The following is a 22,694-nucleotide window of genomic DNA, read 5'->3' on the forward strand; positions in this document are numbered from 1 at the left end:
AGTATTAAGTGTGCATATTATAAAAAGCAGTTCTCAAATCATTACTCTTAAGCTTCTGTTTAAAGAAACTAAAGAATAAGAGTAATGCCAAAACAAAAGGAGGAGTAAAGGCAAAAGCAGAAACCAAAGAAATACAAAAGTACAAAAGAAAATCAGAAATTAAAACCTGGCTTTTTAAAAAGGTTGATAGTAGTGATAAAATGCTAGCCAGTTCAGTCACTCAGTTATGTCCGACTCTTTGCCACCCCACAGACTGCAGTGCACCAGGCGTCCCTGTTCATCATCAACTCCTGGGGTTTACCCAAACTCATGTCCATTGAGTCAATAATGCCATCCAACCATCTCATCCTCTGTCATCCCCTTTGCCTCCTGCCTTCAATCTTTCCCAATATCAGGGTCCTTCTTTTCAAATGAGTCACCTCTTCGCATCAGGTGGCTGAAGTATTGGAGTTTCAGCATCAGTCCTTCCAATGAACACCCAGGACTGATCTCCTTTAGGAAGGACTGGTTGAATCTCCTTGCAGTCCAAGGGACTTTCAAGAGTCTTCTCCAACACCACAGTTCAAAAGCATCAATTCTTTGGTGCTCAGCTTTCTTTATAGTCCACCTCTCACAGCCATACATGACCACTGGAAAAACCATAGCTTTGACTAGATGGACCTTTGTTGGCAAAGTAATGTCTCTGCTTTTTAATATGCTGTCTAGGTTGGTCATAGCTTTCCTTCCAAGAAATGAGTGTCTTTTAATTTCATGGCTGCAATCACCATCTGCAGTGATTTTGGAGCCCCCAAAAATAAAGTCAGCCACTGTTTCCACTGTTTCCCCATCTATTTGCCGTGAAGTAATGGGACCAAATGCCATGATCTTCATTTTCTGAATGTTGAGCTTTAAGCCAACTTTTTCACTCTCCTCTTTCACCTTCATCAAAAGGCTTTTTAGTTCCTCTTCACTTTCTGCCATAAGGGTGGTGTCATCTGCATATCTGAGGTTATTGATATTTCTCCCGGCAGTCTTGATTCCAGCTTGTGCTTCTTCCAGCCAAGTGTTTCTCATGATGTACTTTGCATAGAAGTTAAATAAGCAGGGTGACAATATACAGCCTTGACGTACTCCTTTTCCTATTTGGAACCAGTCTGTTGTTCCATGTCCAGTTCTAACTGTTGCTTCCTGACCTGCATGCTGGTTTCTCAAGAGGCAGAAAAGGTGTTCTGGTATTCCCATCTCTTTCAAAATTTTGTAGTTTATTGTGCTCGACACAGTCAAAGGCTTTGGCATAGTCAGTAAAGCAGAAATAGATGTTTTTCTGGAACTCTCTTGCTTTTTCCATGATCCAGCACATGTTGGTAATTTGATCTCTGGTTCCTCTGCCTTTTCTAAAACCAGCTTGAACATCTGGAAGTTCACAGTTCATGTATTGCTGAAGCCTGGCTTGGAGAATTTTGAGCATTACTTCACTAGTGTGTGAGATGAGTGCAATTGTGTGGTAGTTTGAGCATTCTTTGGCATTGCCTTTCTTTGGGATTGGAATGAAAACTGACCTTTTCCAGTCCTGTGGCCACTGCTAAGTTTAGCAAGCATCTGTTAATTTCTGGTTGCAGTCGCCATTTGCAGTGATTTTGGAGCCCAAGAAATTAAAGTCTATCAGTGTTTTTCCATTGTTTCTCCATCTATTTGCCATGATGTGATGGGACTGAATCAGTAGTTATTAAAAACAAAAAAAGGATAACACTTTGACCAAGTAAGATTTGTTACAGGAATATAAGTTTGGTTTAAGTTTTGAAAATCAGTTAGTGTAATTCACTATATGAACCTACTAAGTAAGAAGGAAAAACTGTGATTACTGGAATAGATTCAGGAAAATCATTTGACAAAATTAAATGTTCTATAGTGATAGAAACTCAGTCAACTAGGGCTTGGAGGGGGACTTTCTTAGCCTGTTAAAGGCATCTAGTAAAGTCCAATAATTTGTATCACACTTTACATCACATTCAGTGGTATAAGACTGAATGCTTTCCCCCTGATAGGGAATGGGGACTGATGTTTGGTCATACCACTTCTTTTCAGGATTATAGTCATTGTAGTGAGGAAAGCAAAGGAAGTCAAAGCCATCCCAACTGGAAATGAAGAAGGAACTGCTTGCGTATGTAGAACAAAAAAAGTCTACTAAGTAAGTAACAAGTGAGCTTAGTATGAAGTTATTATACAACTTGTATTTCTTTGTACTAGCAATGAACAACTGAAATTTAAGTGAAAATAAAAACATCCACAATAGCATGTAAAAGTTGTTAATACTATGGAGAAGCTGAACAGAATTTTGCAAGATCTGTATATTGGAACCTATAAAATGTTGCTGAGGGAGCTTAAAGAAGAACCAAGTGAATGAATGAATATCATGAATATGGATCAGAAAACTGAAATGAGTATCAGAAAACTCAAAATTGTTATAGTATCATTTCTCCCCAAATTGATGTTTGTTACTCAGTACAGTTCCAATCAGTATATCCACAGGCTTTTTTGTAGAAATTGACAAATCTAGGGTCTTTCAACCTAGGCAAAGTTAATGAGACTTTTGGTTTCAGACAGTATTCTCTGGAGTATTACATGACTAGTTCAGTTATTGATTTTGGAGATGTTCCTCTGGGCTTTTCTTTTGTCTAATTAGTTTCTTTACCTTCTCAATTGCTTTCAATTAATTTATTTCTCCTTTAAAGCCTATACTGTTTGTACTTTTTGTTTAACTTTTATTTTTAACTCCACATATCTAAAACTTATTCATTTTATTTCTTTCATTTGTATTCAGTAGCTCACTAGTTTTCTTCTTCCAGCTCTTGCTCCCTCTCCTCTAATAGTGTAACCTCCAAGTAGCAGCTGGTCAAGGCACTCTCTTATTCTGTACTTTAACTTTCTGGTGGTTTCTATCCTACTCTTACGAATTCAGCTCTTAGTAACCGGTTCTTGAAGCGCCACATGATGTGGCCCCAGGGTACATCGTAGTGCCTGACACACAGTAAGCATTTAGCACACTTCAGATTAAATCTTTGCGTTAGAAGTCTCAGCAGAGCTCGGGCGTTTGTTGTTTCTCTTGTTAGCATTGTCTGAAGACCATACGCATGAGAAGTCCTTTAGATCTCATTGGCTTCTCAGCTTATCCTGGGATACGGAACTGTATGGCATGCATTTTAAGACTCATTTAATTTTGTTTTATCTTTTGGCTGTAGTTCATGCCATGTAGGGTCCTAGTTCCCTGTGGCCAGGGATCAAACCTGTACCCCTGCACTGAAAGCACAGAGCCTCAACCTTGGACCACCAGGGACGTCGTTTGCGTGCCTTTAACAATAGGCTGGTTTTGTCTAGTAAGGATAGGTGATGAGGTTTGTCAGTAACCAGTACTCAGATGGGTAGAAAAAGACTGCTTTGGCTTTAATCAGACAAATGGTTAAAAAAAAAGACTGTGGTCAGAACTTAGGTTATGCTTTAGGTGACCCAAGCAGTTTAAAGCAGTACCGTTTTGTTTCCTATCTCAGGATACTAAGTGCTTTTCTCACTTGTATTTTCTTATTTTTAAAGTAATTTTACCTTATCTCTTTTTTTAATCTTGTATTTTCTATCCTATTCTCATTTTTCAGCCATGACAGCCTCAGCACAGACAGCACACCCAGATGTTGCTGCTGGGCGTCAGGAGCTGCCGCAGCGGCAGCAGGTGCTCTGCTTGTTTGGCAGGAGGATAGGAGACGACTGGCCTGCCAGTTTGCTGTTCCTTCCACATGCACTTAATCAGATGGGGGACTGTTTTTGAATGAAAGTTTATCAGTTACAAAAATTAAGATTTTAACACTATAATCAACACATGAAAAGGACTAGTTTAAATTTTTAAACTGTAAGTGATCTTAAAAACATGTTTAGTTATAATATTTGCCTTTTTTGTTTTTGTCTTTTTTAAACTATCAGTTATTTCTAAGTGTAACAGATGCTAACTAGGCTCTGTGGTATTTTTTCTTTCTAACTGTGATTTGTAATGAAGCAGCTCTTTTAACATGATCTAGCAATCTGTGAACAGAGTAATGACTTGAATTTTAAGATTAAGCAAATTCATTTTGTTAACATCACATTTTGTTCCATTTTGCAGCTTTGTGGTGAATTTTTGGATGAAGCCATTAAATTAATTGCTTGCCACCATGAGCAGAAGCAAGCGTGACAGCAATTTTTATAGTGTAGAGATTGGAGATTCTACATTCACAGTCCTGAAACGGTATCAGAATTTAAAACCTATAGGTTCAGGAGCCCAAGGAATAGTATGGTAAGTTTTTACTTCCAAAGTTAGGCAAAAAAATCATTAACTGCTTTGTTTTCTCCTCTCATAAATTCCATGGTAAATGTTTAGCTTGCCTCAAAAAATTAAATTAAAACTATAAGATTAAAGCTGTAATAATAAGTTGTTTTCTTCTGACATTAAGGTTTTTTATTATTATTCAGAAAACATAACTTTATAAATCAGCTCTGTCATCCCTAAGTGTAAATTATGATTAAATACTTGGTCTTAAGCCACATAAAGACAAGTATCTATATCAGGAATGAATAAGTGGCATGCTTATTAATTCTATGTCTATTCCCATAACTAACTGTTCAGTAAGACGCTTCACTTAATCATCACTTTTACACTGTAATGAAATTCTGGAATTTCATAAATCTTATTTTACACTGGGGAATAAAGTCAGCTAACGTCTCATCGTATGTATTTCAAAACTATATGTATCTTTAAAATTGACTTACAAGCTAATTTCTACAAAAGACCTAGGCTTTATAGATCATTATGATTCCTTATAAACTGAAAATCAAAACACTCTTTGGGACAGTTCTGTTAATGATAAGTTAGCATAATAAGCTAGTGTTGGGGAGTCTAAGCCTCACTCAAGCATAATTATATCTGTATTACCTCTTCTTGGACCAGATTTGTTTTTGAATCTATTAAAAATCCTAAGTGTTTACAATCCTGCAGTTCTTCCAGGTTCAAGAAAAACTCTTGCACACAGCTCTTGCGTATGTCCAGAAAGAGACATATCTAGCACGGTCCTTTGCAATGCCATTTACAATAGCAAAGTTGGGAATAGTATCGAATCTGTCAGTAGGAGAAGAGAAGCACAGTGGAATGCTGTGTACCATTTAAAATGAACGAGCTATATGTATCAACAAGGATAATCAGAAAGGTAATGTTGAGTTTAAAAGCAAGATGTAGAATATACATATATATGTAGTTTAGAATATATAAAGCAATATCGTGTATAATTTATGAACGCAAAGATGTAAAAACATTCATAAACACCAAACTCAGAGTAGTACTTACCTCTGAGAATAAGGGAAAAGGAAAGGGCTTTACCAATAATAATATATTTCTTTTAAAAAACTTCAGTAGAATAATGGTGAAATATTAGAATCAGTAAATTTGTGTAATGGGAACAGTAACACCACCAACTTTTAACAGGCATGAATTTGAGTAAATTCCGGGGGATAGTGGAGGATAGAGGAGCCTGGTATACTGCAGTCCATGGGTCCACGAAGAGTCAGACATGATCTAGTGACGGAACAGCAACAACAAAAATATCTATTCTCTTTTCTGTATTCTTAATTTATGGGCTGTAATTTATACTGTCACAAATTACAGAAGCTGGGTCATTTTACAAAGCATTATTGGCTGACTGGTTATCATTTTAACTAATCACATTTAACCACAAGTTAAATTTGAATAAAATAATGTGGTAATTATCAATGTTGTAAGAATTTTGAAAGCAAACTCTTGATTCAGATTCTAGCTCTTTGATTTATTAACTTTGTGACGCATGGCAAATTTACTCTTCTGTAGCCTATTTCCCCACCTAATATATGCATGGTTGTTGTGAGGAATATATTATTTATAAAATGGTTAATGGTATTTGAAAAATGTAGTTTCTGTACTGTTGAGTTGTGCCCCAAGGCCACAGAAGCAGGACCTAGGACCAGGGTCATCTCCAAAGCTAATTGAGCCCCTTGTAACTGTCGCCAGGAGCCCCCGATCATCGCCAACAAGCTTCCTGACTCCAAATTAGGCAACGATGCCCACTCCAGTAAACACCTGTAGCACCCCAGCCAGTCACCTAGGAATTTCCTTTATGTTGAGGCTGTAAAAATGGGCTGTGAGCTCACGAAAACTGTAGACTCTCCCCAGTCCACCGCGCTTGCAGTGCCCGTATGATCTCTGCTCTATGTGCTTAATAAACTCACTCCCTTCTGAAATACTCTGTGTCTGGAAATTCTTTTCCAACCTGCACTTGGACTGCCTCAACAGGTACCTTCACTTAATCCTCAGGTAAGTGCTTTTTGAAATTTATGTACCAGAATTTTTTTTTTAATTGCTTTGGAAAGTAACACCAGTCCTAAGGAATAAATGCCTTCAAATTTTTGATTATTCCTTCCAAAACATGACTATGAAATAGACAAATAATAACTTTTTTAAAGGCACTGTTGTCTTATTGTCAGAATCAACTGGAGAACTTAATTTTTTTTAAAAGACATTATTTTGGGCCCCAGTTTTAGATAGTAAGATTCATTGGGTCTGGATTGGGGCCTCTGAATACCCAGGTGTTTCTAATTTGTGCACGTTTAAGAATCAATAATTAGAAATCTAACTTCCTTGGATACAAAATAGTTCAATGAGATACTTGTATTTTTCAATTTTAGACTTTGAAAGATTACTTTGATACAGTAGATAAAAAATTAATAGGAATGAAGTTAATGGTTAAAAATATAACATGCTTTATCTGAAACAATCAAAAATTCTAAACATTTGCATGACCTCTGGTTTTTTTTGTTTTGCCTTTTTTTTTTTTTAATTTGGGAAAAACATATCTGTAAATAATGGCATTTTCTAATAAAAATAATATGTTTTGGTATGTGTATGTATATATATATGTATATAGGCAATAGTTATGGTATATAGAATGTACAGATGTATCCTTTTATGCAGTGCCAATTTCTTAATACATAATTTCTTCGCTATATTTAATACAGTAAGATAACCACCAAAAAAACTCAAGTTTCCAATTAGTCCAGTCCCTCAGTCGTGTCTGACTCTTTGCAAACGCATGAACCACAGCACACCAGGCCTCCCTGTCCATCACCAACTCCCGGAGTTCGCCCAAATTCATGTCCATTGAGTCGGTGATGCCATCCAACCATCTCATCCTCTGTTGTCCCCTTCTCCTCCTGCCCTCAATCTTTCCCAGCATCAGGGTCTTTTCAAATCAGTCAGCTCTTCGCATGAGTTGGCCAGAGTATTGGAGTTTGAGCTTCAACATCAGTCCTTCCAATGAATACCCAGGAGTGATCTCCTTTATGTTGAACTGGATGGATCTCCTTGCAGTCCAAGGGACTTTCAAGAGTCTTCTCCAACACCACACTTCAAAAGCATCAATTCTTCAGTGCTCAGCTTTCTTTACAGTCCAACTCACATCCATACATGACCACTGGAAAAACCATAGCCTTGACTAGACGGACCTTTGTTGACAAAGTAATGTCCCTGCGTTGTAATATGCTGTCTAGGTTGGTCATAACTTTCCTTCCAAGAAGTAAGCGTCTTAGGTTTCATGGTTGCAATCACCATCTGTAGTGATTTTGGAGCCTAAAAAAATAGTCAGCCACTGTTTCCACTGTTTCCCCATCTTTTTGCTATGAAGTGATGGGACCAGATGCCATGATCTTAGTTTTCTGAATGTTGAGCTTTAAGCCAACTTTTTCACTCTCCTCTCTCACTTCCATCAAGAGGCTCTTTAGTTCTTTACTCTCTGCCATAAGGGTGGTGTCATCTGCATATCTGAGGTTATTGATATTTCTCTCGGCAATCTTGATTCCAACTTGTGCTTCTTCCAGCCCAGCGTTTCTCATGATGTACTCTGCATATAAGTTAAATAAGCAGGGTGACAATATACAGCCTTGACGTACTCCTTTTCCTCTCTGGAACCAGTCTGTTGTTCCATGTCCAGTTCTAAGTGTTGCTTCCTGACCTGCCTGAAAGTTTCTCAAGAGGCAGGAGAGGTAGTCTGGTATTCCCATCTCTTTCAGAATTTTCCACAGTTTATTGTGATCCACACAGTCAAGCTGTGAGGGCTTCCCTCATAGCTCAGTTGGTAAAGAATCTGCCTGCCATGCCAGAGACCCTGGTTTGATTCCTGGGTCAGGAAGATCCCCTGGAGAAGGGAAAGGCTACCCACTCCAGTATTCTGGCCTGGAGAATTCCATGGACTGTATAATCCATGGGGTCGCAAAGAGTCGGGCACGACTGAGCGACTTTCCCTTTCACACAAAGGCTTTGGCATAGTCAGTAAAGCAGAAATAGATGTTTTTCTGGAATTCTTTTGCTTTTTCAATGATCCAGTGGATGTTGGCAATTGGATCTCTGGTTCCTCTGCCTTTTCTAAAACCAGCTTGAACATCTGGAAGTTCACGGTTCACATACTGCTGAAGCCTGGCTTGGAGAATTTTGAGTATTACTTCACTAGCGTGTGAGATGAGTGCAGTTGTGCGGTAGTTTGAGCATTCTTTGGCGTTGCCTTTCTTTGGGATTGGAATGAAAACTGACCTTTTCCAGTCCTGTGGCCAGTGCTGAGTTTTCCAAATTTGCTCACATATTGAGTGCAGCACTTTCACAGCATCATCTTTCAGGATTTGAAATAGCTCAACTGGAATTCCATCACCTCCACTAGCTTTGTTCGTAGTGATACTTCCTAAGGCCCACTCGACTTCACATTCCAGGATGTCTGGCTCTAGGTGAGTGATCACACCATGCTGATTATCTGGGTTGTGAAAGTCTTTTTTGTACAGTTCTTCTGTGTATTCTTGCCACCTCTTCTTAATATCTTCTGCTTCTGTTAAGTCTATACCATTTCTGTCCTTTATTGAGCCCATCTTTGCATAAAATGTTCCCTGGGCATTTCTAATTTTCTTGAAGAGATCTCTATTTTCCCATTCTATTGTTTTCCTCTATTAGGAATAGGTTAGAGAATAATTTAGGTTGGAGAATAGGTTCCAATAAGGTTAGAGAACAATTTTAATCAGTATTATGCTACCTTTGGGCTTCCCTGGTGGCTCAGTGGTAAAGAATCCCCTTGCTGGTATAGGAGATGTGAGTTCTATCCCTGAATCAGAAAGATCACCTGGAGAAGAAAATGGCAACGCACTCCAGTATTCTTGTCTGGGAAATCCCATGGACAGAGGAGCATGGCGGGCTACCGTCCATAGGGCTGCAAAGAGTTGGATACAACTTAGCAACTAAACAACAACAAATGCTGATTTTCCAAGTATTACATAAAGAGAAATCATCTTTTATAATGGTCCAGGATGAAAAGCCGGAGAAGGCAATGGCACCCCACTCTAGTACTCTTGCCTGGAAAATCCCATGCACAGAGGAGCCTGGTGGGCTGCAGTCCATGGAGTCTCGAAGAGTCGGACACGACTGAGTGACTTCACTTTCACTTTTCACTTTCATACATTGGAAAAGGAAATGGCAACCCACTCCAGTGTTCTTGCCTAGAGAATCCCAGGGACAGGGGAGCCTGCTGGGCTGCCATCTATGGGATCGCACAGAGTCGGACACGACTGAAGTGACTTAGCAGCAGCAGCAGGAAAAGCATGACCTTATGTCTCAGTCTTCTAGACTCAGCTTTGCCTTCAACCTTCTGGCTGACTTTGAACAAATTAGTTAGCCTCTCTGGCCCTATGTCAGGCAGTGATTAATCCAAATGATTTTTTAAATCTCTTCAGTCATACTATTCTATAACTTGTAGGCACTTTACCTTACTTGTGCTTTACTTTCTTTGACCTGCCATTTGTGAAATGTACCATTTATCAGTGTCATATGGTAGAGAGATGAAGAGTTAATGAATATAGTGTTATATTTCCCAGAATTATAGGTGTTTCATTAATAGTTATGAGGTGGCTTCTGGTGTCCTGAAATCTAGCATTTATAAATACCTTGATTTTTAATTGCGCCTCCAAAACAAATTTTGTGTTTACTTTTATAAAATAGTCTTTCATGTGGATGCCTTTATATGTACTTTGCTCTTTCTGTGTTCATTTTGTTGTGTCTGAAGAGGAGAAGGTGATGTAGGATTCTTCAACAGGTGTTTTGAGTAGAATTTATGAGCACATGTATTTTTATCCTGTCTTGTCTTAATGTCGATTTGGGTGAGGCCTTCGTGTAGGCTCTCGGGTGTGTCTGTTGGACTTGAGTGCTCGTTACAGCTTTGTGCATCATGTGCCCATTGTGTGCCAGGTGGGTCTGGGGTGACCCCCAGTGAACACAGCCTCTTTCTTCACAGTTCATTTTTGCTTTTAATCCATTAATATTTTAAGAAACGTGTTGAGTACTAAGGGCTGGAAATTGATTGAGTTGCATTTATCTTTGGAGAAAGTGAGAAATCTACATGAATGTTTCATAATTAAGTTTGCAGATTTTTGATTAAATTTTTGTTGTTTTGAAATTTTTTATTACAGTGCAGCTTATGATGCCATTCTTGAAAGAAACGTTGCAATCAAGAAGTTAAGTCGGCCATTTCAGAATCAAACTCATGCTAAGCGTGCTTACAGAGAGCTAGTTCTCATGAAATGTGTAAATCACAAAAATGTAAGTGAACATTCAGAACATTTCTTAAGTGGAAAATCAAGACCTCTTCATGAATACCTGAATATCAAAATCTTGTAAAATAGTAGGTGTTTTAAGTTGTTCTTTTGGGTTGAAACATTGCTTAAAAGTGTATCTGCATTGTGAAATTTTTCTCAACTTTATTAAATATTAGATGAAAAATACTTTATGAAATGAAGATTGTGTAATTTTCTGACATCTACTTTTCAAGAGGAATTTTAAACAGGTAGATGTTTTAGAACTCTATGTAGGGTTTATCTCATCTGCTTTTTGTTTTCTGTTAAGCTGACATTTCAGAAAACTGGAACCTTTGCACATAGATGAATTAGTTCCCATTATTCTTTGACATTGGAACTTTATTTAATAATATTGGATAAAGCAGTTTAGCAGAAACTTTAAAAAATATTTAAATGAAATTAGTAAAACATTCCCAGTTCTATTTTCTAGTGGTTATAAAAACTTAGGCATATGACTTTCACCCTTTTATATTTTTTCATTCAAAAATGCCTTTCTGAAATCCATATATTATATGTCTGGTGGCATTTCTCCAATCTGTTGCTGTTCTTTGTTATCATTGCTGTCGTTGTTTCTGTTCACAGAAGTGAAGTTTCTCAGTGAATTTGTACATGTTTCTAGTAATGTTTACTTCTTTCAAAGTGGTCCTGTGCCACCCATTTAATCAGCCCTTGACTTCTGTTTGTCCAGTGCACAACTGATGCAATTTTCTTCATTTCTCTTTTGGAAAAGAAGACAGCTATCCATTTTAATCTTTTTTATGTAACAGCTTTATTATGATACAATTCACATACAACTAATCCATTTAATTCATTGGTTTTCAGTTAATTCACTGATATATGTGACTATCACCATAGTAGGTTCTATAGCGTCTTCATCACCTTACAAAGAAACCCTCTTCCTTTGGCTCACATTCCCCCATCTCCCTCGTTCTCAGTTCTGAGAAACCACTGATATCCTTTGATACCAGGCTTCTACTCTGGGATTGACTAGATATTAGTGAGAATGGTTTTACTATTTCTTCAAGTCTCCAAGTGTGTAGTTCATCTGGTTAGACATGTTAGGAGGCATTCATTTAGAACAGTTGGATACTTATTCCTCTGTCTTAAACAAATCTGTTTTACCCTCTCCTATCTGAAAATTATTTTTCAGAATTTTAACACTGAACATGTACTGAACATGTATTTGGATGTCTTCTGTGAGCAAAGCCTCATGCTTAAATGACTCACACGGGCTCTGCTGCATGAAGTTTATGTCCAGAAAAACATTCTAAGTATAATTGTCAACACATTTCAAAAATATGTGTCAGGTATTTTCTTATATGTCAGAATTGCGAAAAGGAGTAAGAGGCAGTTGTGAAAGCACACCAGTGTATTAAATGCCATAATAACATCGATGTTGTGGGGCCAAAGTAGACTACTCCACTCTGTCAAGAACCAGGCATTGTCAGACCCTACGAAAAAAGCCTATCTTGAAGATTTGGTAGCATTTAGTAAGAAAGTGACAAACATAGGGAATAGAATGTTTAAAGGCCTTGGCAGTTTTTGAGAAACAGCCTTCTTGCTCAAGTATCAAGTTTAATAGAAGGCTTAGCAAGAGATGAAGTGGGTTGCTGTCCTGTCATGGAGGGCTTTGAATGTACTGCAGGGGAGTTTTAGAAATTTTTTTGGTGGCTTTAGATTTCTGAAAAGGTGAGTAATACTATCTTTTTATTACCATATATCATAGACAGTAAAATGGTAGCTGGATTTGCAGAAAACCATTGTTAGGGAACCAAGTGTTAGAAGTTATTACAGCATGAACAGTCTAGATGAGATGTTAGACACCTCAACATATGTAACAGCACAGGGGGTGAAAAGAGGTTGAAATTTACCCTGATAATAGTGAATAGATAGCATTCTTTTATTTATTATGGTGCAAATGGGGTCCATGGGGTCACAGAGAGTTGGACACAACTGAGAGACTGCACTTTCACTTTTCAGATATTGAGAAAAAGAGTAAAAAATCACTCTGTGCTTTCTGTTGTAAAAAAGAAGATACTCTGGAAAAGTAAGAGGTTTGGGTTGGAAGGATAATGAATTCAATTTTATATTATTTTGAGAGACCTCATGTGAAGTAGCAATGAGAATCTGAGACTCATAAACCTGAAGAACCTTTAATGAGTATTTGGAATTATCCATATAGATTTGGAGGAAAAAACATACATAGTATCACCCAGGAAAAGGGTACAAATAGAGAAGGGAGGAGGATTGGAAAAAGAATAGTGGAAAAGATTGCATGCCTATGGATAAACTGGTGAACTAGATGGGAAATGAGGAAATCTGGGAAAGTGCAGTTTTATGAAGAACCAGGAGTCAAAAGGGCTGAGGTTATATAAAAGTACTGAGTTGTATAAAAGCTGGCAGAAAGTACTTAAGATTTGCTTACAGATTATGTAGAGGACTGTATAATATAGGTCCATAATAATTGAATGTGCATAAATGGAATGGATTTTCTGGAGCTCTTCTGTTGGTATAGTTTGTGTGTGTGTGTGTAAGACTGTGTTTTAGAGCAGTTTTAGGTTCACAGCAAATCTGAAGAAAAGTACAGAGATGTCCCATATATCCCCTGCCTGCATACATGCATAGCTTCCTGCATTATTAACATCCCCCACCAGAATGGTACATTTTTTTATAATCAGTGAACCTACATTGACATATACTTATCACCCAGAGTCCAGAGTTTGCCTTAGGGTTCACTCTTGGTGGTGTACATTCTGTGGGTTTGGACGACTGTGTAATGATGCATATATCTACCATTATAGTCTCATTCAGAGTCTTGTCTCTGCCCTTAATATCCTCTGTGCTCTGCTTCTCTCCCTGCCCCCAGCCCTGGCCATGAAGGTTTAATATATAAGATAAGGCAATTACTTAAGCTTAGAACATTAGACTTGAAAAACTTCATACAGAGAGTGGCTTTTTTTTAATCCATGTATTTGCAGTTTCCAAATGAAAAATTTTCTATTTCTCTGCTTTTGCCACAGATAATTGGCCTTTTGAATGTTTTTACACCACAGAAATCCCTAGAAGAATTTCAAGATGTGTAAGTGTAATAATTAAAATTTTGTTGATACATATTATTCTTTGATTGTTACTGCATACTTTAGCTGTTATCTTTTTTCGCCCATAAAGTTACATAGTCATGGAGCTCATGGATGCAAATCTTTGTCAAGTGATTCAGATGGAGCTAGATCATGAAAGAATGTCCTACCTGCTCTATCAGATGCTGTGTGGGATCAAGCACCTTCACTCTGCTGGAATTATTCACCGGGTTAGTAGAAAAAATGGTCATATCTTTTTTTAATCATTGAGGTTAAATTGATGTAACATAGAATTCACGGTATTTCAGAGTGTGCAGTTCAGTGATATTTAGTGCACTCACAGCATTGTGCAACCACTACCGATAGCAAATTTCAAAATAGTTTCATTGCTCCAAAAGGAAACTACCTAGCCCTGGTGGTCATCCCATCCCTTCTCTCCCCAACCCTGACATATACCCGTCTCCTCTCGGTGTCCATGGATCTACCTCTCTGGATGTTTCATATAAGTAGAGTCATACAGTAGATGAGCTTTTTGTCTGGCTGCTTTAACTTGGCATAATGTTTTCAGTTCCACCTGTATTAAGGTGTGTATCAGTAGTCCGTTCCTTTTTATGACTGGTGAATATTCTCTTGTATATATTTACCACATTTTATCTGTTCATCCATTAATGGACATCTGGGTTATTTCCACCTGTTAGCTTTTAGTGCTGTTAAAAACATTAAGGTAGAAGTATTTGAGTTCCTGTTTTTAGTTCTTTTGGGTATCTACCTAGGAGTTTTATTGCTGGGTCTTTTTTTTTTTGTGTGTGATAGTCTAGTGTTTATTTTGTTACGGCAGGTACACTTGAATTTCAAAAATTTAAAACATATAAAAAGTGGTTAGGGACTAACATTTGTATCAACAGTTGATAAATGTCTAAGATTGTTTATTATACAGCAGGGTACAATGGTAGTGCTAACGCCAACAGGGCACTGTGGAAATTAGTCTAAAAATTATTATTAGGCTTTATACAAGCAGCATCATTTGCTGCTGTTTTAGAATTTGGGGACACAGTCTGCTTCTAATGCTAAGCAGTCCATGAACACTTTTAATGTTATACAGTGTTATAGTAATTAGTTTGGCAAATGTTTCAAAATAAAGTAGAAATGTATTCATAACATCACAGAAATGCACATACAGTTTTGTTTTCAATAAGAACCATAATAGGTACAGGTCAGAACTCTTCCCTATATGAAATAATTTACACACGATGAATGCTATAATATCACTATCTAAAATAATCACTAAATACAATTATTTTTCAGAAATAAACAAGCAAAGGTTTTTTTTTCATTATCAAATATCAAAAACATAGAGAATGTATTATTTAACTTTCTGAAGAACCAGCAAATTGTTCCCCACAGTGGGTACACCATTTTACATTTCCAGCAATGGTACACAAAAATTCCAATTTCCCCAAATCTTTGCTGATTCCTAATGACTTTTTCATTCTAGCCATCCTAGTGAGTATGAAGTGGTATCTCATTGTGGTTTTAATTTGCATTTCTCTAATGACATTAAGCATCTTTTCACGATTGTTTTGTATTTGTATATCTTCTTGGAAGAAATATCTATTTAAGCCCTTTGCCCATTTTTTAATTGAGTTGTTTGTCTTTTTGTTGTTATCAGGATTCTTTATATATTCTGAATACTGAATCCTTATCAGATGAGTAATTTGTAAATATTTTCTCCTATTTTGTATGTTGTCTTTTCACTTTCTTGATCTCTCTTGATATGCAAACATTTTAATTTTCATTAAAATCAGTTTATGTTTTCTTTGGTTGTTTGTACTTTTAGTGTCTTACGTGAGAATCCATTGTCGAATTCAAGATCATAAAGATTTACTCTTAGTCTTTCACTGATCGTTTTAGCTCTTACGTTTGGGTCGTTGACCCATTTTGAGTTAATTTTCATATATGATCTGAGATAAGGTGCTAATAACTTCATTCTTTTGCTTGTGGAAATCCAGCTGTCCTAGCACCATTTATTAAGAGAGACCGTTGTTTCCTCACTGAATGATTTTGGCATCCTTACTGAAATTCAGTTGGCTGTAGACATAGGGTTTTATTTCTGGACTCTCCGTTCCCACCTCCATTGGTCTTTGTGTCTGTGCTTTTATCAGTACCGCTTTATTTTGAACACTGCAGCTGAGTAGTGAATTTTGAAATGGAGTAGTACGAGTCCATCACCTTCACTCTTTCTCAATATCATTTTGACTTTTGAGGTCTCCTTGTGATTCCATAGGAATTTTGAGTATCAGCTTTTCCATTTCCACTGAAAAGGCCATTGGAATTGTAATAATAATAAGGATTTCATTGACTCTGTAGGTTGCTTGGGTAGTTTTGCTGTCTTAACTATATTTAGTATTCCAATTCACAAATATAGGTTGTCTTTCCACTTAGGTTGTATTAGTCTATTTTGTGTACCATAACAAAACAGCACAGACTAGGTGGCCTAAACAAGAGAAATTTATTTTCTCACAGTTTTTGGACGTTAGAAGTCCAGGACCAACATGCAAGTAAATTGCGTTTCTAGTGAGATCTCTCTTCCTGATGTGGAGGTAGCCGCCTTCTTGCCGTGTCCTCATATGCCCTTCCTTCCGTGCTTGTAAAAAGAGAGACAAACTCTGGTGTCTGTGTTTCTTTTCTTATAAGGACACCAGTTCTTGTGCATTGAGCCCAACCCTTATGGCTTCATTTAACCTTAATTGCCTCTATAAGGGTCCTGTCTCCAGATATAGTCACATTAAGGGTAGGACTTCAATGTTTGCACTTGATGGGGGGGCGGCGGGGAATGCAATGTAGTCTGTGACAAATCTTCTATGTTTTACAGTTTTCAGTGTGCAAGTCTTTTCAGGACCTTAGTTAAAATTTTTTCCTAGGTATCTTATTCTTTTGGAAACTATTATAAATGGAGTTATTTTCTTAATTTCTCTTTCAGATTGTCCACTGCTAGGGTATAAGAAACTGGCCCTTCTATTCTTAGTTCCCACTCACATCCCATTGACTAGAATTAATCACAGGCTGGAAAAATGTGGTAGAGAGGATGGAATATTAAGTTAGTCCACTGCTCCTGTCACACATTCATACGAGTTCAGCCCTTCAGAGATAGAGAGAGCAGTGCTGCTCAGCGCCTGTGGGAGGGTGCACGCTGGTGTGTGTGTCCTCAGGTGCTGAGTCGCGTCCGGCTCCTCCCCACCTCAGGACTGCAGCCCGCCAGGCTCCTCTATCCATGGGATTTTCCAGGCAAGGATACTGAAGTAGATTGCCATTGCCTTCTCCGGGGGATCTTCCTGACCCGGGGATTGAACCTGCATCTCCTGCATTGGCAGGCGTGTTCTTTACTACCGTGCCACTAGGAAGCCCATACATACTGATATACAAGGATGAATTTCAGATTATATTCTTTTTTGAAAGTTTCTTTCCCTTAACAAAAAATGATTATTTAAAAATTTTTTTATTTTGTTCTTCTTCCAGAGTAAAGTGTTTAAGGTTGAAATCTTATTCCTAGACTAGAATGCAGTACTACAATGAGCCATTAAATCATTAACCAACATGATAGACATTGAAATAGTATCAAAGCTCATATTTATTTTTGAATATGCAGTGTTTCTTTGCTGAGGTATTGCATTTTGGAAATAATGACCACATATTTATAGGATAGCAATGATAAAAATGTGCATCTTCTGTTCCATAAGCCTGTTGATACTTATTTTTAATTTGATAAAACCGATCGATGACATGACAGACCGAGACAGCGTATTAAAAAGCAGAAACATTACTTTGCTGACAAAGGTCCATCTGGTCAAAGCTGTGGTTTTTCCCGTAGTCATGTGCAGATGTGACAGTCGGTCCATAAAGAAGGCTGAGCCCTGGACTGCAGGGAGATCAGACCAGTCAGTCATAAAGGAGATCAGCCCTGAATATTTATTGAAGGGACTGTTGCTGAAGCTGTGACTCCAATACTTTGGCCATCTGATGCAAAGAGCCAGCTCATTGGAAAAGACCCTGGTGCTGGGAAAGATTGAAGGCAAAGGAGATGGGAGCAGCAGAGGATGAGATAGATAGCATCACCAACTCAATAGACATCAATTTGAGCAAACTCTGGGAGATAGTGGAGGAAAGAGGAACCTGGCATGCCATCCGTAGTCCATAGGGTTGCAAAGAGTCAGACACAACTTAGCAGCTGAGCAGCAACAACAAATAGGTGACATATCTTCTAACTCCATCTATGATTGCTTATCAAAATAGGCTGAAGACAGTATACATATTTTGCTGGATATAGACATTGCAAGAGTAATTAATCATTATTTTTCAGGCCAGTTTTCTGTATTGTTAATCATTGATATTCAATATATGTGAATTATAGGCCTGCTTTTTTTGGTCTCTCCGTTCATAATAGGATTCATGGTAGCTAAAAGGCAAGATGGGTTGAACTTGAAGCCTTGAGTATTTATGCTGCTGCCTTTTTATGCTTGTAACATAGAATTCCTTGAGGTTGGGTTCACGTGGGTAGCTTTTCACGGACGTTACTTTGCAGCATCAGCAGCAGGTGATTTTATGGGTTAGTGGCACCAGGACAGTGGTGTCCTGCCTCTGTAGGAAAAAATTGTATGAACAAATTTGTATGATTTTCGGTGAGAGATCAGTGATGGGAAAACTGATGATGATTACTTTGGTCCTTCAGAGTGGAACATCTGCCTGTTTGAAAAGTCAAATGCCATGTGGTTGGGTTGACATAGAATGGCCTGTTGTTGGTATATAATATCTATATAAAGCTTACTGTGATTTTAAAATGAGAATTTTAAAAGCTAGTAATTTAGTGTACAAGTGAATATAAATGCTAACTTATGATTCTCTCTCTTTATTTAACCATGAAAGTTCTTACATGAGCTCTGAGATGCCATTCCAAATCGCTTTTACACCCCTTGATTGAAACTGTCTAGTTAATCATATTTTCTAGCAAATAAAACATTACTAACTTCTAATAACTACTGTATGTATTTGTAAATTAAAAATGCCATCAAGCTAATTTCTCAGATTTGCCTATTTATGATGAATCTTTGCAGTGGTAACAATTACAGTTTGAGAAAAATGAACAATTAGCATGAATTGTTTTATAAGAGATCTCATTCATAACGAGTATACTGCAAAATATTTGTTTATATCATAGCAGTCATTTTTTGTATTTTTATTTTTGAAGGACTTAAAGCCCAGTAATATAGTAGTAAAATCAGACTGCACTTTGAAGATTCTTGACTTTGGACTGGCCAGGACTGCAGGAACTAGTTTTATGATGACACCTTACGTAGTGACTCGCTACTACAGAGCACCTGAGGTCATCCTAGGCATGGGCTACAAAGAAAACGGTCAGCAAACACTCTTTACTTGAAATTCTGTTCAGATTTATTTGCTTTTGTTTATCAGATTTCTTATGTAAATACTTAAATTGAAATGCATAAAGAAAATTATCGCTGTTTGAGATGTTTATCAAGACTTTGGAAGTAACTACAAATTTTGTCATAAAAGTTTGGAAAAACTTGGGGCCCCTGTTTATTTAAATACAAATACATAATCATCAGTACAACCATCGAATAAAGAATTTGTTACCATGGCCCCCGTAACAGAATACGTATATAGAATACATACCATCTTCTTGCCTGTAGCGTGAAGATGAGCACTCTGACATGGGCGCAGGAAGTGTATAGTGGGCCCGCAGCTTTAGGGGTGATCTGAGTTTGCATTAATGGTATTTGCACACATTTCCTGTCCCATGACATTAAAGTTAATAGCAGTAGCACCTAGTGCAGACTTTAAGAGCTACAGTAAGGCTGTTGTGCAAAGCTGATGGATAATTAATTGAAGGTGACCTTTCAGAGGAAATGGTGTTTCATCAAAGCCCTTGTGTCCAACCTTAAAGAAATGGCATTATTATGTGCGAATATAGCCAGTTACATAAATTAACACTAGAATTAGGTTGAAGAAAATGATCAGGCATGTAGTTCATGAATTTTAAAAAAATGTATACATACACATATTTCTACCTAAGAAAGTTTGCTGAATCTCAGTCATTTGGAAGATGAATAAGTCTACACATGATTTTATTGACTTTAACTTTTAAAATGTGATAATTGAAAATACTTTATAAAGTAGGACATAGACATTTTTTCTAGCAAAAGACTCTGAAACAGCAGTTTACTCTGAATCAGGAAACTGTATCAAATCAGTTTTGAGGATTCTTTTTTTCTAAAAAAGATAACTTTGAAGTGAGGATTTTAGCTTAATATTCTTATCTGAGCTAGTTAAAAACACTTTAAACATTTATTATCAGTATTATTCTTTTGTTCTTAAATAAACATGCTGTTCTCTTGTCTTACTCTTGACCTAAAATTGTCTTACACCCTGTAAAATCCAGTGAGTTAGATTTAGTATTAGACTCTCTCTTTTTTTTTTTTTGGAGAATTGCTATTTCAAGTGACAACATGATCATCGTCTTTGTATTTGCTGTAAAACCATTGACTGTCATGAATAATGTGCGGTGTGTCACTTCATCTTGGCATTGTGATCTTAGGCGCTCCCTAGTAGAAATCAGCACATGACAGAAAAACTGTCATGTAAAGAGTTGACATACTTTCCTTTCTTAGATAAGAATTATATAGATTCACTTTATTGCGTTCTTTCTTTTGTCTCCAGGAAACTGAGTCAAATATAATGCTTAATATTGATAACTACATTAGCCAGCAAGGTCAAATATAAGAACTTCCACCTTTTAGTGGCACCTCTCACCCATCCTACACCTGTTTTTATCAACTTTGTTTATATATATGTCTTTTATTGCAAGCTACCCTCAAAGCTTTTTGGAAAGTGAGATAACGGGGTATATTTAAACTGCCAAATAGACTAAGCAGTTAGACCTGTAAAGCTCTTTTTATGTTTGAATCAGGCTTGTCATATTCTGAGGAAAGCCTTCATTAGCCCAGACAATGCTTGCAATAGCCTCTCATGCTTGTAGCTTTTGAAATGTTTTAAAATATGTTTTTCTCAAGATTATGTACATAAATTGTGTCCTAGATATTTAACTAAAGCTTGGTGTTCTCTATAAAATCCACAAGGAAAAATTGTAATAGATTTTTGCCAGAAATGAAAACCCTGGAAAAAAATTTTCTCTGAACTGATAGGTGAATATAACTTTCCCTCTAAAATTTTATCCTTGGAAGTTGAATTATGCCATAGATAAAAAAGATTTGTATGTATTCTAATGTGAAATTTTAGAGAAACTTTAGTTCCACAGGATTTCCAAAATTTATTCCTAAATATAGCTCCTAAAATTCTGTAATGAGCTAATAGTCTCCTTATGAGTGTATTAGAAAGTACAGATTTTAAGTTCCCAAGTCATCCTGCATGGTTAAAGGTACATCTCTAACATCTATTCCTGCTCTTTTATTCTTTTGCTATTAAAAGATTTGAAGTCTTCAGACTTCAAAAACAAATGCATATTACTAAAACTTTCCCTTCAAATTGCTTATTCTTCCCCTTCTGGTATTAAACTGTAAGCACCTTCTCTTTTTATCTGCTTTCAAACCCAAAGATATAAAGTGTCAGGGTATGTGGTTAGTTTTAATGAAATAGGTGGAGATCCTCAAATTGCTCATTTCTGTGTTCGGCGCATTCTTTTCAACATTGGTTGGAACTCTCATTTAAAACTAACAAGCGTCACAGGATTTCCCCTGTGGTCCAGTGGTTAAGACTCGTACTTCTACCACAGGGGATGCAGGTTCAATCCCTGCTCATCCCGTGTGGCCAAAATAAAAAATAAAGTCGGCAAGGGTCAGTAAGTCTAGTGGGAGACTCTGTAGATAATAAATTTGCAGGAGCTTTCATGCTGTGTTCAGCCGAAACCAGCTTCTTACACCAAAAGTGGTTTAGTTCTACAGGCTTAAAACACTTTAGGTGGAAAACATGAAATATACTTTCTTGGCTGTGTTTTCTTGACTGTTTGTTCATTCTCTATGTACTTGTTCCCTTTGGGGTAGTAGAGTAAATGCAACATGGTGTTGCCAAGAAAACAAATGATTTTCTATTCAGAGTAAACATAGCACTTCTCAAAACAAATTTATGAACTCCAGCTTGAAAGTTTCTGAAGACCTTTAGGTTAACTTTTTAACTGTAATTATTCATAGAAACATTATTTCTGTTCAATGTTTTAATACGCTAGACTGTTTCTGCTCATGCTTTTTTCTGTTATTTTACTTAAAGAGAGAGTATAATGCACAGTTGACCCTCCAAATAGTATCAAGATTTTATTTTTTAAATTTTGGTACCTCCTGTACATTTTCAGCCTTATTTATAAATTTGTGTTGGTTCCTTTTCATATTTTATCAGTAAATTTTCAGGGGCAAACTATAGGTTTTACAATCATGTGATTTCTGTGCATAGCTCTCCCTTTAAATTAGATATGTAGCTAAAAGGCTACACTTCACATTTGCTTTTGTGAATCAAAGCCTTTTGAAAAATATTTTATGTTTTAAATTATTCCATTAGCTAAAATTAAAGTCACTTTTTTCTTTCTGTGATGTTTTGCAATGTTTATATAATGCAGTCATATTATGCTTCTTTGATTTTAACGACCTTTTGCTTTGCTTTTCCTTCTTTTGTGCTGCAAACATATAGTGGATTTATGGTCTGTGGGGTGCATTATGGGAGAAATGGTTTGCCACAAAATCCTCTTTCCAGGAAGGGACTGTATCCTTGTGCTGCTGCAGCAGTTTGATTAGTTAGGTGATGAACTCCCTTATGTTCTCTAATGAAGATGAATATAGTGTACATTCATACACGTGGGGTTTTTTAAACAGACGTAAAGTTTGTGGCTGTTATAGTTCAAAAATTTCGGTA

The 22,694-nt window shown here is 36.9% G+C and overlaps 1 protein-coding gene across 8 annotated transcripts in view; it reads left to right on the plus strand.

Annotated features, from left to right (window-relative positions):
* Positions 1-22,694, plus strand: part of MAPK8 (mitogen-activated protein kinase 8) — a 100,629-nt gene that overhangs the window by 61,194 nt on the left and 16,741 nt on the right. For 2 of the 8 annotated variants that reach the window (XM_027531022.1, XM_027531020.1), the window contains exons 2-7: positions 4,127-4,297; positions 10,522-10,651; positions 13,707-13,765; positions 13,855-13,993; positions 19,006-19,171; positions 22,473-22,544. In XM_027531022.1, the coding sequence (XP_027386823.1) occupies positions 4,176-4,297; positions 10,522-10,651; positions 13,707-13,765; positions 13,855-13,993; positions 19,006-19,171; positions 22,473-22,544 (688 nt within the window). In that variant the 5' untranslated portion in view covers positions 4,127-4,175. Of the gene's footprint in view, positions 1-2,064; positions 2,168-3,626; positions 3,878-4,126; positions 4,298-10,521; positions 10,652-13,706; positions 13,766-13,854; positions 13,994-19,005; positions 19,172-22,472; positions 22,545-22,694 lie in introns of all 8 variants that reach the window. The other 6 variants (XM_027531017.1, XM_027531021.1, XM_027531019.1 and 3 more) reach the window with 5 other exon arrangements.

The sequence above is a fragment of the Bos indicus x Bos taurus genome, chromosome 28 (genome assembly GCF_003369695.1).
Source record: "Bos indicus x Bos taurus breed Angus x Brahman F1 hybrid chromosome 28, Bos_hybrid_MaternalHap_v2.0, whole genome shotgun sequence".
Taxonomy (NCBI): domain Eukaryota; kingdom Metazoa; phylum Chordata; class Mammalia; order Artiodactyla; family Bovidae; genus Bos; species Bos indicus x Bos taurus.